The sequence below is a fragment of the Lycorma delicatula genome, chromosome 3 (genome assembly GCF_047948215.1).
Source record: "Lycorma delicatula isolate Av1 chromosome 3, ASM4794821v1, whole genome shotgun sequence".
Classification (NCBI taxonomy): Eukaryota; Metazoa; Arthropoda; class Insecta; order Hemiptera; family Fulgoridae; genus Lycorma; species Lycorma delicatula.
The window spans coordinates 166,066,814-166,083,194 of NC_134457.1; the positions used below are offsets into that span (position 1 = coordinate 166,066,814).

General features: G+C 31.1%; 1 protein-coding gene across 1 annotated transcript in view; it reads left to right on the forward strand.

The window, feature by feature from the left end:
- LOC142322172 (uncharacterized) overlaps positions 1–16,381 on the forward strand; it is a 123,760-nt gene that overhangs the window by 42,320 nt on the left and 65,059 nt on the right. Inside the window, exons 11-15 of the mRNA XM_075360942.1 lie at positions 682–1,969; positions 7,143–7,412; positions 11,246–11,385; positions 12,873–13,108; positions 14,099–14,323. Of these exons, the coding sequence (XP_075217057.1) occupies positions 682–1,969; positions 7,143–7,412; positions 11,246–11,385; positions 12,873–13,108; positions 14,099–14,323 (2,159 nt within the window). The remainder of the gene's footprint in view (positions 1–681; positions 1,970–7,142; positions 7,413–11,245; positions 11,386–12,872; positions 13,109–14,098; positions 14,324–16,381) is intronic.

Here is a 16,381-nt window from a genome sequence, read left to right on the forward strand (position 1 = left end):
GGGAAAGTAACAAGATTATTGGCTGATGGCTGCTGCACATATGCCACATTGCTGTGGGGTGTTTATTTTCAACAGCTGATTAGAAATCAATTTTGTAGTAGCCCTTGTATTTCACTAATTATTTTATTTATTCTTCCATTTAATATTACAAATGTCAATCCTAAAGATAAAAAATTATTAGATCTGAATTATTTAAATGACTAAAAAAATTTTAAATTATAAATGATTTGATTAATTTATCACAAAAAGCAAATAACGGTTTCCTCAAGAACAGAAAATAATAATGATAATAAGAAGTTATACTTCTGCTAAAAAGAAAGCCAAGTAAGAAATACTTAATTTTTTTTGATAATTCATTTTAAACTAAGATAACTCATTTTTAACTATAATGTAATTTAAGTGTTAACAATAAATAAATGAAAATGTGAGTCGATACTGGATATCAGTAAAATAAATGAGATTGTTCTTGGAGTCTTTTTAAAATCTTTACATAAGACCTGACTTCCTTAATATAATCTCTACATAAGATCTGACTTTCTTAAAATAACTGCAAGATTATAACAATTAACAGTGTAGCAGGAAACACTGTGATTAATATATAGAACAATTTGTGTGCATGAATGGGGTATGACATGATACATGCAATTAAATGATGCATTTCATTCTTTTTTTATTTTCTAGTTACATCTTTTTTATGGACCCATCTAACTAATTTACAAGAAACATCTAGTAAATGGAAAATGGAAATAAAAGAAATGCTGAAGAATGAATATTTACAGAATAAATTTAAAACAGATGTCTTAAAATTTTCACGTAACTATGAGGGATCATTGTTTAGTGATAAATTAAATGCAGGTGTTACTGTGGATTCAAATATTATTTTTACACCAGAGTCATATTTACCGAGATCAGCTGCTGTTAATCTGACCATTGATATGTTTGGTGAAACTTTAAATATTTTTGAATTGGGTGCACGTCTTGAAGGATTTGAAAAAACTTTTGAAGATTTTTTTGGTCCAAATGGTTATTTTAAAGATGACTCAGTTTTGAAAATTTTACAAAATTTAATGCAGTATAAACCAGAAAATAAAACAAAATCAGCGCTTGACGATAATATTATTAATAATGAAATTATGGAGTACAGTAATGATTTTAAAACTAATTATAAATTAGAAAGAAAATTACAAGGTTTGTTTTATGGTAGAATATTTGGAAGTGAGTTATATTTAAAACAATTTGAAGGATTAAGTGAACTGTTTAGTGAAGGATATAATAAAGATTCACTCGCTTCAATTTTCAATTTAGCAAATGTTTTTAACAATAAATCAATTGACTATACAAAATCAATGAATCTTTTGAATACAAATTATGTAATTTCAACTTTAGTTGGTTTACCTCTTCAATTGTCAGTGAATGGTAGTGCAACAATAGGTTTGAAGTTACAAAGCAATAATGATTTTGAAAATCTTTTTAAAACAATGTCTGCAACTGTCTCTATGTCAATACATCCAAGTGCTTTGGTTGAAATTACTGGAACTATGTCTGTTGATGCTATGATTGCAACATCTGGTTTAAAATCAATAAGTAAATTAAATACAAACACAAAGAATGAGTTTAATTTTTCAATGAAAAATGGTGAAATCGTTGAATTATCTATAGGAGTGCCAAAAGATAAAATGGTAATAATTGATGTATCATCAGAGATGTTTGTTTTACAAAAAAATACATCTTCATTAATTGAAAACTCAAGTGAAGTTGATACTGAGAAATGGGATACTTGTTCTGGTGATAGAGTTCCAACAAAAACTGGAATAAATTTATGTTCAAAATTATTATACAGCAACACTACATTATTAGACGATGCTCCATATTTTCCTCTATCTGGACCATTTTATTATTCTTTGTTATTAGAAAAAACTGATTCATTTTCAAATTATTATTTTAAATCTCAAGTACAATTTAAAGAAAGGTATGTTTTTATATTGCAATTCTATTTATATATTATTTAGGATAATTTGAATTATTGGAACTATGTCTGTTAATGAAATGTATGTCTATTATCAACATAATTATTAGTTGATAATTTTTTAATGAAAGTAGAAATCTGTACTCTTTCATTAATTTATTCTTATTAAAAGCCATATAAATTTAAGTGAATAGAAAGTGTAACTTATATTTCATTCTGTATTCACAAGTTATTTAATAACATTTGGTTGTTTTCTAGTTAAACTGTGTGAGTGCATTTATTTTTGTAGATTGTTTTACGCCTTTAAATCAAAATGAATTAATTATCAACTGATTTGCTGTGAAATGATAAGTTAATTTAATTGTGAGTAAATATACAACACAAATTATAAAATGCAATTATTGAAATGTGTCATTATTGTTTATAGAGTTTATTCTCTCCATCAGCAATAAAATGAAAATTCTTGTAATTATTATATTTTATATGTATTAAAAAAAAAATTATTTTCTTATAAATGCAAAATAATCAAAATTTATTAAAAATTGCTCCCTCTATGAATCATGAGACCTTGCCAACATTGAAGGGGCTTGAGTTCTCAGTGCTACAGAGTAACCATATTGGAGAGGAATCTATTGAGAGTCAGGCTAAGGAATGATTCCTGAAAGAGGGCAGCAACTCTTTCAGTAGTTGTTAAGGGTGTAGGTCAGGGGGACTTAAACGGCCATATCAACATCACTCAATCTTCTGAGTACTGCGCAACTGAAAGCAATGGAAAACTACAGCTGCTTTTTTTCCAAGAAAATGTAACTCTCTATGTTTTCATGTAACAAAGATGGAGGTGCCTTCCTTGGTAAAATATTCCAGAGGTAATCTAGTCCCCCGTTTGGATCTCCGAGTGGGCACTACTAAGGAAGGGGGTCATCACAAAATTAAAAAATAATATTCTACAAGTCAGAGCGTGGAAGTTACAAGTCTAAAAATGGTTGGTAGGTCTGAAAGTTTAAGAAGGAAGTGGATAGGTTAAATGTAGATGTAGTAGGAATTAGCGAGGTTTGGTGATAGTGGAAAATGACTTTTGGTCAGGTGATTTTAGAATAATCAACTCAGCTTCAAATAAAGGGCAGGCAGGAGTAGGTTTCGTAATGAACAAGAAGATAAGGAAGAGAGTAGAGTATTTCAAAATGCATAGTGTAATAAGGATAAAATTAAAACCTAAGCCAACCGTGATTGTTAATGTCTACAGGCCTATAAATGCCCATGATGTTGATGGGGTAGTGTGTGTATGAAGAAATTGATAAAGCAATTAAATTCATAAAAGGATATGAAAATTTAATAATAGTTTGAGATTGGAATGCAAGCATTGGAAAAGGCAAGGAAGAAAATATTGTGGGTGAATTTACTGGGGGCAAAAGAAATGAAAGATGGGACTGACTTATATTCAGTTTAAAAATCATAATAGAAGAATATACATATGGAAAAAGCCAGGTGATACTGCAAGATGTTAGATAGATAATATTATGGTTAAGCAAAGATTTAGAAATCAACATGTTGACTGCAAAGCTTATCCTGGAGCAGACATTGATAGTGACCATAATCTAGTGAAAATGAAATGTTGATTGGGGTTTAAAAACTTGAAGAAAAGGTGTAGATGAATCGGCGGAATTTAGAGAAGCTTGAGGAAAAGGAGGTAAAGAAGATTTTTGAGGAGGACATCGCAAAAGGTCTGAGTAAAAAAGATAAGGTAGAAAATATAGAAGAAGAATGGGAGAATGTTAAAAAGGAAATTCTTAAATCATCAGAAGTGAACTTTCGCAGAACAAAGAGAACTGGTAGCAAACCTTGGATATCAGAGGATATACTGAAGCTGATGGATGAATGTATATATAAGAATGCTAGTGATGAAGAAGAACTATTGGCAATTAAGAAATACTATAAACAAGAAGTCCAAACTGGCGAAAGAAGTGTGGATTAAAGAAAAGTGTTCAGAAGTGGAAAGAGATCATTGGTAAAATAGATGGGAGCTTACAGGAAAGTAAATGAAAATTTTGTGGTACATAAATTAAAATCTAATAATGTGTTACACAAAGATGGTACATCAATTTATAATATGAAAGGAAAGATCATTAGGCGGGTGGAATAAATTGAAGAGTTTTATATGGAGGAAATGAATTAGAAACTGGTGTTATATAGGAGGAAAAGCAAGTCGAAGAGGATGAAAAGGGAGAAACGATACGGAGATCTAAATTTAAAAGAGCATTTAAAGATTTGAATGACAGAAAGACTTCCAGGGATAGTCGGAATACCTGCAGAATTATTGCGCAGCGCAGGTGAGGAAGTGATAAATAGATTATTCAAACTGGTGTGTAATATTTACGAAAAAGGGGAGGTTTTGTCAGACTTCAAAAAGAGTGTTACAGTCATGGTATCAAAAAAAGCAGGAGCAGATAAATTTGAAGAATACAGAAAAATTAACTTAATTTCTCATGCATAAAAAATTTTAACTAGAATTCTGTATAGAAGAACTGAGAGGAGAGTGGAAGGAAAAGACCAATTTGGTTTCAAGAAAAGTATAGTGACAAGGGAAGCAATTTTAGCACAGATTAATAGTAGAAGGAAGATTAAAGAAAAACAAACCGACATACATGGCATTTATAACTTAGAAAAGGCATTTGATGATGTAGATTGGAATAAAATGTTCAGCATTTTAAAGAAATTAGGGTTCAAGTATAGGGATAGAAGAACAGTTGTTAATATTGACAGGAACCAAACTACTATAGTAATAACCAAAGAGTGTAATAAAGAAGCATTAGTAAAAAAGGGAGTCAAACAAGGATATTTCCTGTCCACGTTATTATTTAATCTTAACATAGAACTAGCAGTTAATGATCACAATGATCATAATGGTCATAATGATGACAATTTAGATCTGTATAACAGTACAAGGTGAAAAGATAAAGATGATATGATTTGCTGATGATATAGTAATTCTAACTGAGAGTAAAAAAGATTTAGAAGAAACAATGAATGGAATGGATGAAGTTCTACGCAAGAACTACTGCATGAAAATAAACAAGAACAAAATGAAAGTAATAAAATGTAGTAGAAATAATGTAGATGGACCACTGAATATAAAAATAGGATGAGAAAAGATTATGGAAGTAGAAGAATTTTGTTATTTGAGAAGTAGAATTACTAAAGATGGACGAAGCAGAAGCGAAATAAGATGCCGAATAGCAGAGGAGAAGCGAGCCTTCAGTCAGAAATATAATTTGTTTACATCAAAAATTAATTTAAACATCAGGAAAAGATTTTTGAAAGTATATATCTGGAGTGTAGCTTTATATGGAAGTGAAACTTGGACGATCAGATTACCTGAGAAGAAAAGATTAGAATCTTTTGAAATGTGGTGCTATAGGAGAATGTTAAAAATCAGGTGGGTGGATAAAGTGACAAATGTAGAGGTGTTGCAGCAAATTGATGAAGAAAGAAGCATTTAGAAAAATGTAGTTTAAAGAAGAGACAGACTTATAGGCCAGATATTAAGGCATCCTGGAATAGTCGCTTTAATATTGGAGGGACAGGTAGATGTGAAAAATTTTGCAGGCAGGCAACATTTGGAATATGTAAAACAAATTATTAGGGTTGTAGGATGTAGGGGTTATTCCTAAATGAAACAACTGGCACTGGGTGGGGAATCTTGGAGAGCTGCATCAAACCAGTCAAATGACAGACAAAAAAAAAATTGGTAATTTATAAAAAATTACCAAAAATTTAATTCTTTGCTAAGATAAGGTATATTATTAAAGCATATAAAAAAATGAATAATTCTTCACATAACATTATTTTGGGCTATTTGAAAAAAAATTAATTTTTAGAAGATATTTAAAATTTGTGTACACGCTACAGTAAATTTGAAAACTATTTCCAGTGATAGTGCCTCATTTAGGAAAAATAAAACCGGAATATTTGATAGCTGAATCAGTAAAAATTAGAAAAAAATGATAAAAATTAAATCTTTTAGTTAAAAACATCCATGATTAAAAATTGCAATAAGACTAAGTTATCTAATTTATTTTCTCTCTTTTATTTTCATTTACTTTTACTTTCCTAGTTTGTTTTTCTAATAGTCTATTTTATTATATTTTCTAGATTGTAATTATAATTCTTTTTTTTGTTTTTATATTATAAAAAACATGTGCTATTTGTTTGTGTTGCTATAGGTCTTTAAAGACCTAGTAGAAATTAAGATATCAATAAATTAATCATTCAATCTGATTTTTAAAAATAATAATAGAAAATTCATATGTTATGTGAATAAAATATTTTGTTACTATAACAGCTTTGATAAAAGGCCAAAATAAGATACTGGCAAAAACGAGATTTCGTTTTAAATGGGACAAAGTGCTGGGATGATTTCAAAAATATATTTAAGGCAAAACTTATTGCTAAAATTGATTATTGCAGTTTCATTTTCTAGCAACTATAGCATTACACAAATAATAAAATAACTCATATGATATTTATTCAAACGTTTTATAACATAAAACAAAAAATGACTACAAATTTAGAACTAAAGCTTAGATAAATAAAAACAAAGATATGACAGCACTTGATTTTTTACTCTAAAAAATTAAAGAAACAAAAAAAAAATTCTGAAAATATATTTTGAGAAATAATTGAACAGCTGTGTTGATAATTCAATCATCTATTAAAACATTTACAGAATACATGTATCCTGAAAGAAAAAATTAAAAACTCTATTAGGGTTTAAATGTGGAACAACTTGTGAAATTTGAACAACTTGTTCAAATGTGGAACCAACTGGTGTCTAACTTAATATTTAAATGATATAAGAAAGAATGGTTTTGATGAAAAACAACTAACTGTAAGTTTAATTATAATTTGAATGTTTCGTCCTATTGTGGTTTTACACCAAGAGATGCATTCTTCATAGGAAAAGCCAAGGGTTTACAATTTGAATTATTTTCAGTCAGTGTATTAATGATTTGATACTGCTGATATCAATCTAATTATATTATTTCAAGTGACCTTGAGATCTCTAATTAAAGTTTGGTGATTTAATTATAAATCAATTTTTGCATATATTTATGCTTGTGTATACGTATAAAACAATTAGTTTAAATTAAAACAACTTAGAATTTTTTTTTTATTACAGATTTAATGGAATCATGCTCATTTCATTACATTTTGATACTCCAGGTTCAAAATTAAACAGAAACTTCCATTTGGCTGGTTCAATGGATACATTAAACAATAGTGTAAGAATATCAGTTGCAGCTCCTAGTTTAGGTAGTTATAACATGAGCATGATTTTAAATAATGAGTATGATAAAAAAGGGTTATCTTTATCATTACATCACAACGATAATGAAATGATGAACATTACCACTTCATTACTGATGTCTTCTTCTTATAGATCAGGATGGTAAGTTAAATTTATTATTTTTTTCTTTAATTCTGTAAATCCTATTATATAATTTCATATTTGGAACCAATAACATAATTAAAAAAAAGAAAAACTGGGATTTGACTTGTACAGTTATGCAAATTAAAATATTCTAATGTTTTCTAGGATAATATATTAAAATAAAGATACAAATTTAAGGGTTGTAATAATTTGGTAAAAATAAAAAAGAGAGAACAATTAATTTAACACTAAATTTTCATTTATATTATTATTTATTGTTTATTAATGTTTTTGCCATTAGCATTGTTATTTAAAAGTAAAAATAATTTGTACTTTAATATTTTTGTTCTTGGTTTTCTGAATTTTGAGTTTTAGCTTTTGTTCATTTTATGACTAAAGAAGAATAGCATATGTATGATGACTATTCTGTCATTTGTAAATAGTAGTCGTAAGTAAATAAATTACATGTGTGAATCACTAATGTAGCCTTACCAAAATATTGAAAGTAGTCAATACACAAAAAGAAGCTTAAACATTCAGTAAAATGTGATACTTAATAAAATTAATGAACTAACTAAAATATTACTGAAAAATTAAGTAAAACTAATAATCTAATGTAGTAAACTCAAAGTAACAGAAACCATAAATTATATACAATTTGATATAGTTATCAAACAATAATGTCATAAAAAAATTCCCTCTTTAAAATTATATATAACATTATATTTGGAGTGCAAATTTAAAACAGTCACTGAGTGACTCTTACCAATTTAGCAAGAGTCGATTTGAGTGACATATAGCATTTCCAGGTATTATAATAATGCCTTTCATCTGGAGGTCCTAGGTTTGAATTCCAGTCAGGCATGGCATTTTCACACACTACAAAATTGTCATTCATCTCATCCTCTGAAGTAATACCTAACAGTGGTCATGGAGGTTAAAAAAAAAAGAAAAAAGTATTATAATAATATATTTATTATAATATTTTGTGAGCATTTAAATATTACAATAACATTTATTATAGTATTTTGTGGTGGGAAGAGGAAAATGACTTTTGGTGAGGTGATTTTAGAATAATTAACTCAGCATCCAATAAAGGGCAGGCAGGAGTAGGTTTCATAATGAACAAGAAGATAGGGAAGACAGTAGAGTATTTCAAAAAGCTTAGTGATAGAATCATTTTAATCAGGATAAAATTAAAACCTAAGCCAACAACGACAGTTAACGTCTATATACTTACAAGTGCCCATGTTGATGATAAGGTATATATAAAGAAATTGATGAGCAATTAAATGCATAAAAGGGGATGAAAATTTAATGATAGTTTGAGATTGGAATGCAAGTATTGGAGAAGGCAAGAAAAAATATTGTGGGGGAATACAAGCTGGGCAAAAGAAATGAAAGAGGGAACTGACTTATTGAGTTTTGCATGAAGTATAATTTAGTAATTGCCAATACCGAGTTTAAAAATCATAATAGTAAAATATATACAAGGAAGTAGCTAGCTGATACTGCGAAGTATCAGACAGATTATATCATGGATAAGCAAAGATTTAGAAATCAACTCGTCAACTGCAAACCATATTCAGGAGTAGACATTGATAGCGACCATAATTTAGTGGTAATGAAATGTAGATGGGGATTTAAAAACTTAAAGAAAAGATGACGGATGAATCTGTGAAGTTTAGATCAGCTTGAGGAAGAGGAGATAAATAAAATTATCGAGGAGGACATCGCAAGAGGTCTGAGTAGAAAAGATAAGAGAGAAAATATAGAAGAAGAATGGGAGAATGTTTAAAAGGAAATTCTTAAATCAGCAGAGCGAACTTAGGCGGAACAAAGAGAACTGGTAGAAAACCTTGGATATCAGAGGATATATTGCAGCTGATGGATGAGTATAGAAAGTATAAGAATGCTAGTGACGAAGAAGGTAAAAGAACCTATCAATAATTAAGAAATATTACAAACAGGAAGTGCAAATTAGAGAAACAAGAATGGATTAAAGAAAAGTGTTTAGAAGTGGAATGAAAAATGATCATTGGTAAAATAGACAAAGCATATAGGAAAGTTAAGAAGAATTTTGTGGTACGTTAGTTAAAATCTAATAATATGTTAAATAAAGATGATACACCAATTTATAATACAAAAGGAAAGGTCAATAGATGGGTGGAATGTATTGAAGAGCTATATGGAGGAAATGAATTAGAAACTCGTGTTATATAGGAAGAAGAGGAAGTTGAAGGGGATGAAAAAGGAGATACAATATCGAGATCTGAATTTAATAGAACATTAAATGATTTTAATGGCAGAAAGACTTACAGGGAGAGACGGGATACCTGCAGAATTACTGCAAAATACAGGTGAGGAAGCAAAAGACAGATTATACAAACTGGTGTGTAATATTTACAAAAAGGGGGAAGTTCACTCAGATACCAAAGTGAGTGTTATTGTCATGATACAAAAGAAAGCAGGAGCAGATAAATGTGAAGAATACAGAACAATTTGCTTAACTACTCACGCATAAAAAATTTTAACTAGAATTCTGTACAGAAGAATTGAGAGGAGAGTGAAAAGAAAAGACCAATTTGGTTTCAAGAAAAGTAGGGACAAGGGAAGCAATTTTAGCGCTCATATTAATAATAGAAGGAAGATTAAAAAAAAACAAATCGACATACATGGCATTTATAGACTTAGAAAAGGCATTTGACAATGTAGACTGGAATAAGGTGTTCAGCATTTTAAAAAATTTACAGTTCAAGTATGAAGATAGAAGAACAGTTGCTAACATTTACAGGAACCAAAGTGCAACAGTAATAATCAAAGAACATAAGAAAGAAACTGTAATAAAGAATCAATCCAACAAGGATATTCCCTATCCCCGTTACTTTTTAATCTTTACATAGAACTAGCAGTAAATGATGTTAAAGAACAATTTAGATTCAGAGTAATAGTACAAGGTGAAAAGATAAAGATGATATGATTTACTGATGATATAATAATTGTAACTGAGAGTAAAAAAGATTTAGAAGAAACAATGAATGGCATGTATGAAGTTTTACGCAAGAACTACCACATGAAAATAAACAAGAACAAAATGAAAGTAATGAAATGTAGATGGACCACTGAATATAACTATAGGAAAAGAAAAGATTGTGGAAGTACAAGAATTTTGTTATTTGAGAAGTAGAATTACTAAAGATTGACGAAGCAGAAGCGAAATAAGATGCCAAATAGCAGAGGAGAAGCGAGCCTTCAGTCAGAAATATAATTTGTTTACATCAAAAATTAATTTAAACATCAGGAAAACATTTTTGAAAGTATATATGTGGAGCGTAGTTTTATGTGGAAGTGAAACTTGGACAATCAGATTACCTGAGAAGAAAAGATTAGAATCTTTTGAAATGTGGTGCTATACAAGAATGTTAAAAATCAGATGGGTGGATAAAGTGACAAATGAAGAGGTGTTGCGACAAATTGATGAAGAAAGAAGTATTTAGAAGAATGTAGTTTAAAGAAGAGACAGACTTGTAGGTTACATATTAAGGCATCCTGAAATAGTCGCAGGCATGCAACATTTGGAATATGTAAAACAAATTGTTAGGGAAGTAGGATGTAAGAGGTATACCTAAATGAAACAACTGGCACTAGATAGGGAATCTTGGAGAGCTGCATCAAACCAGTCAAATGACAAAAAAAACAATATTTTATGAATGTTGCCCCCCCATATTTCATCTATTATGGACGTGATTCATGAATTTGTTTGTAAAATATTTATTGGCATATATAATGTACTTGATAATAATATTTTGTCATTTTGTGATAGTGATTAATTTTTTCTGCTATTATTTTAGGTACCAGCCGTCGTTCAATGCACACATTTATAATAAGCGGTATATTGATGTCACTGGTAACATCAGTTATGACCGTGGAACCAAATATAGTTCAAATTTAGTTGTGACTGGTCTTAGTGATAAATTTTTCATATTAGCTGGTAAGAATCTATTTAATATAAATTTTCTACTAAAAGAATCTAAATCTACTAGACGTCAATAATATATTTAAATCAGTGACATTATTCATAAGAATGTTGGTAATTATTTATTAATAAATTGTGAAAACTAATTTTATCGATCACCACAATCTCTATCAACATTGATACTCATCTCAATGCTTATAACTGCACTTAAACCTTCATAAAAACTTTTTGGGTTGGTGTTTTAGTCATATTTTTACTGTGTTTGATGTACTCATGTTTAACATCTTAAACACACAATCTAAGACATATTTACAAGTGAATTTTCAACAGATCAAACTAGTGAAAGTCAGATTTTAAGCAGGTTTTGAAGAAGTTCTCATTAATTCACCACTTTTCTCCTCGATTAATTAAGTTGTATGAGATCTGGAATCTTGGCAATGGATAAGTAGTTCTCTAGATAGTTGGATTGTCCATATTTTCAGATTGCATGCCTAAGCAACAAATGAACTTTATAGTATTATGATGCAGAGTTCACATCTTTATCTTGTTTAAAAATGAGGCAGCAGCAATCATCAAGAATCCCAGAACTGCGAAGCATAACCTTATGAGTTGACAATGTCTTGAATTTCTTTGATAAAAGTGAAAATTATGTCTTGATTCAGGTCGGTAGTGACAATCTAAATAATAATAATTATAATTATCATAATTCATCTCCAATAACATTGCTGTTAAATTCTTTATCAGTGTGTGAGGAAAAGATTTTACAATTTTATTCATCTTGTGTTTTTCCGTTCCACTATAAGCACCCACAATGTACACACTTTCTGAAAATTCAAATGTTCATGCATTATATTGTGAGCTAAACGATGAAAATACCCTATTGAAATTGTGCTTTCTGTCATTACTTGCATGTCATCTTCACTTTCTGCATTACTGCTTTTGTCAAAATCTCTGAACAGCACAACCAGATTAGCCTCTTCATCAATGAATTTTGAGCATTCTTGAGGTCATTTAATGATCCAGTGTTCACTATTGTACATAACAAATATTTCTCACTTAATAGGAATATTTCCATATAAATATTCTTTGTAGGAGTTCTTTTTGTCTCCTCCCAGAAAATGCACATCATACATTCTGTTGTACCATATATTCCTCAAGCATGGCTACAATTTTTAAACGAAGCAGTATGTGCTACTTAAAGACTACAAGAATGTCAAAAAGCTGGGTTGTGCTGTCATATAATGGCACCTTAGAACCCAATTATATTTGTTTTTGAACTACTTTTATTAAAAGAACTATATATATTATATTACTTGTGACTTTGGAGATGTGGGTCACCTGTGAAACTGGACCAAAGTATTTAGTACTAATTAATTGGATGGCACTTTACATCGTAGTTTCAGTTATGTATGATTTTATTTTATATATACTCATGTGTGTGTGTGTTTTTAAGACAAAAATTTATTTATTAGTTTTTAATACTTGCTTTTATTCTGTATCAGGAGATTTAAATTTAAATGAAGATAAGTATAATGCACTGATTAAAGTTTCGTCACCTGTTATTGATGTTAAGGTTAAAGGTAATTTAAAATCATCATCAACTATGATTAATGCTAAAGCAAAATTACAGTATTATTTAGTTAGTAGGTCTGAGTTTCAGACTGTTGATTTCAGTACTAAACTGCAAAAGCATACAACAGGAAGTTTTTCAAAAGAAAAAGCTCATCTTAATTTACAGGTAAAGAATGTTAATAACAAATATGTATTTCTTTTATTTTATTATTACCTTTTGTTTGTAAAAATATTAATTTATTGAGAAGGTTACAGTACAACTAGGAGAGCTGAAAGCTGAGAAAGATTTTCTGCTTGTTTGGTATTTTGAGATAATGTAATCTTTATTTTTTAATGGGAGTTTTGGCTGGCTAATTTATATTTAATTAGAAACTTTCAAACACCATTTAATTCAAGAAATAAATAACCTTTTATTTTCCTGCAGAAAGCCTCACTGTTCTCAGCTGCTTCTTTAGTATGACGAAGAAGAGAAATTTTTTGCAGAATACATTTTAGGAGCTGATGATTCAGAATTGCTGATCTGTTATTTGTTTCTCTCATCCTGGAGGGAGTTTTGAAGCCCTCATTTGGTTGGATAAAAAATTTTATTGTAGAATTACTTACTCTAATAAAGTTTGTTTTTGGGGGACTAGTAAATTTTTAAAGTACTTTATACCTAATAATACAGAAAAGGTGAAGAATTTTGATGTGGCTAATGTAAAAAATATTCACTTGAGGCATATGTTGCTTTATCAAAAAAAGAAAAATATAATACGTATATATGAGATAATGTAATAAAGAAAAATGATGAACATAGCCACAGTATGGTAGAATATAATATTTTATATGGCTACTATTAACATAGTAGTAAAAGCTAATATTGATTATCCAATTATTTAACAAGATTGTTTGAAGGCTTTCTGCATTTTAGCAAAGTAAGTATACTATTATTCATTATCAGAGTCCTTAAAATGAGTATCCAATGGTCTTTGGCCAAGGCTAGATTAAACATGTATTATGTATTCCTCTACATAGTAGTGGATAATTCACAGTTTGTCTGAGAAGCCCTTTGTTGGTTTACTCAGATTTTCTTATTAATTTTACTTCATGAACTGTGAATGATTTTCATTTAATAATTATAATTTGTGCATTGTAATTATAATTTATATTATTTTAGATGAGCAGCTGGCCACAGTATAATTTATCTGCAGTGTGGGAATTGCGTCGTGGTAATAATTATTTCAACAGTAATGGTCGCATAAAAATTGGTGAAACTGAGTGGACTGCTAAACAACTCTTTTCAAATGTATTATTGAACTCAGATCATCGTGATTTTGCCATTAAATTAAATCTCGCATGTCCTAATAAAGCTCTGGATTATAGAGCTGAAGTACAACATAAGGTAATTATTATTACATTTTTTATTTGTTTGCTTTCTTATTTAAAAAATATAAATTTTTCATTTATTAAAATCATTACATCTGTATTTTCATAACTATTTGAAGAAATACTGACAAACATTCAACATCCAGGTAAATGCTGGGGCAGTAACATTTTTTAACCATCGAGAAGCACATCTACCCATATCTGTTGTGGTCATGTATGTTTTCATTAGGGCCAAAATATTAATTTAATATTTTAAATACATTTTATAATTTAAATACATTATTCACTTGACATTTAAATTCAAATTAATTTTGCAGAATTTAAAAATCAGTTTTCAAAAAATTCTCACAGGGCTGTTATCGACAATGACATCAATATATTGTTTCTTAGTTCCAACAGTGTGATAAAAAAAGTAAGAGGACATACTGAAGTCCTCTTGGGGGACTTGGAAGATAAGAAGTTGGGAGGTTGTTATACAGTGGTTATTGATTCTAAGGCGGATAACAGGATGGTTGTTGAGGATCTTCTCAGAGCTTATAAGAAGATTTTTTGGTGCAGCTGGAAACAAGATAGGCTGGTATCTTAAGCAGGTGCTCAAGTATTACAGGAGGAGGCAGGGAGAGAAGAGAACTCCCTACATGGAAAAGGATACTGCAGTTAAGGCGGTGAGTAAGGGTGGTCAGCAAAGTAAGGGGGAGTTGTCAGGCATGATTGTGCTTAAGGCTGAGGGCACTACATATGCCGATTTGATGAGGAAGGTTAAAGAAGAAGCGCTGAGAGAGGAACTGGGAGATATTTTCTTGATCAACAAGGGGCTGGGTGAGGTCTTCCATATCTGTGTTAAAGGACAGGTGGAGAAGTTACATGGGATGAAGCAGCAAGTGCAGGGCAAGTTGGCAGGTCTGAATGTTACCCGCACGGTAAGGGGTAAACCAGCATATGCCCTTATGATGGATATAGAGAAGGACACAATGGAGGCTGAGATTGTTGCTACGATTAAGAAGGGGTTAGAAGACCCTGATGTAGAGCCGAAGATCATGTCGACGAGGCCTGCTTTTGGCGATACAAAGTACGGTTGTGTTGTTGCATGTTGTGGCGTCCCGTTTAGTGGTGAAGGTGAGGCTGCAAATTGGCGGGATGTTGTGTCTGGTCACTCTACTGGAGGGGAAACTCAATGTTTTTGTTGCTTGGAGGGAGGGCACATTGTCTTGAGGTGTACTGGACCCAATAGGTCACGAGTGTGTTTCAATTATGGTGCTGCGTGCCACAAGGCAGTGGAGCGTAGAGAATATCTGGTGTACCTGACTTACGGAGGAATCGGGCATAGGACGAGCAGTGTTGGTTGCAAGCCGTGAATGGTTAGATTCATTCAAATTAATGAAAACAGGAGTGTTATGTCTCATAACGCAATACTTGAGATTGCCTCGCAAGAACGTGGAGATGTTGTTGGTATCAGAGACAAATGTGCAAAAGGCAATGGAGGCTGATTGGCTTCGAGATGGCGGCTCCAATGTAGAGATCATTAAATTACGTCTGGTCCCCGTGTTGTCGTATGGGTCGGGAGACGATTATGTGTGGGCGAAGCTGCCCAGCGTTCTTATTTGTTGTGTTTATGTATCTCCTAATTGTTCTAGGGAGGATTTTGAGGCTGCTTTGCATAGTATAAAGAATGTGGTACTTGGAGCCAGGAAGGACATGCAAATTGCAGGCGATTTTAATGCCAAATGTGTGGCCTGGGGGGCCGTATCATGAATGCCAGAGGAAGGTTACTTGACGAGGTGATGGCTGGGTTGCAGCTCACCTGCCTCAACAACGGGAGGGAGCCGACGTTGGTGAGGGGGGTGGCAGCTCCTTCATTGACGTTGCCTTCGATTCGGAGAGAGTTCCTAGAGGAGTGAGACAATGGGAGGTGATGAGTGAAAAGACGCTAAGTGATCATCAGGCGATCCTGTTTGAGAGTAGCAACCTCAGGTCGGTTGGTGAGGTTGATCGGGTCAGGAGGCATGTCACCTGAGAGGATTGAGGCTATGGCACTTGTAGGACTGAGTAATGCTATTGGAGCAGGGTTCTGGTT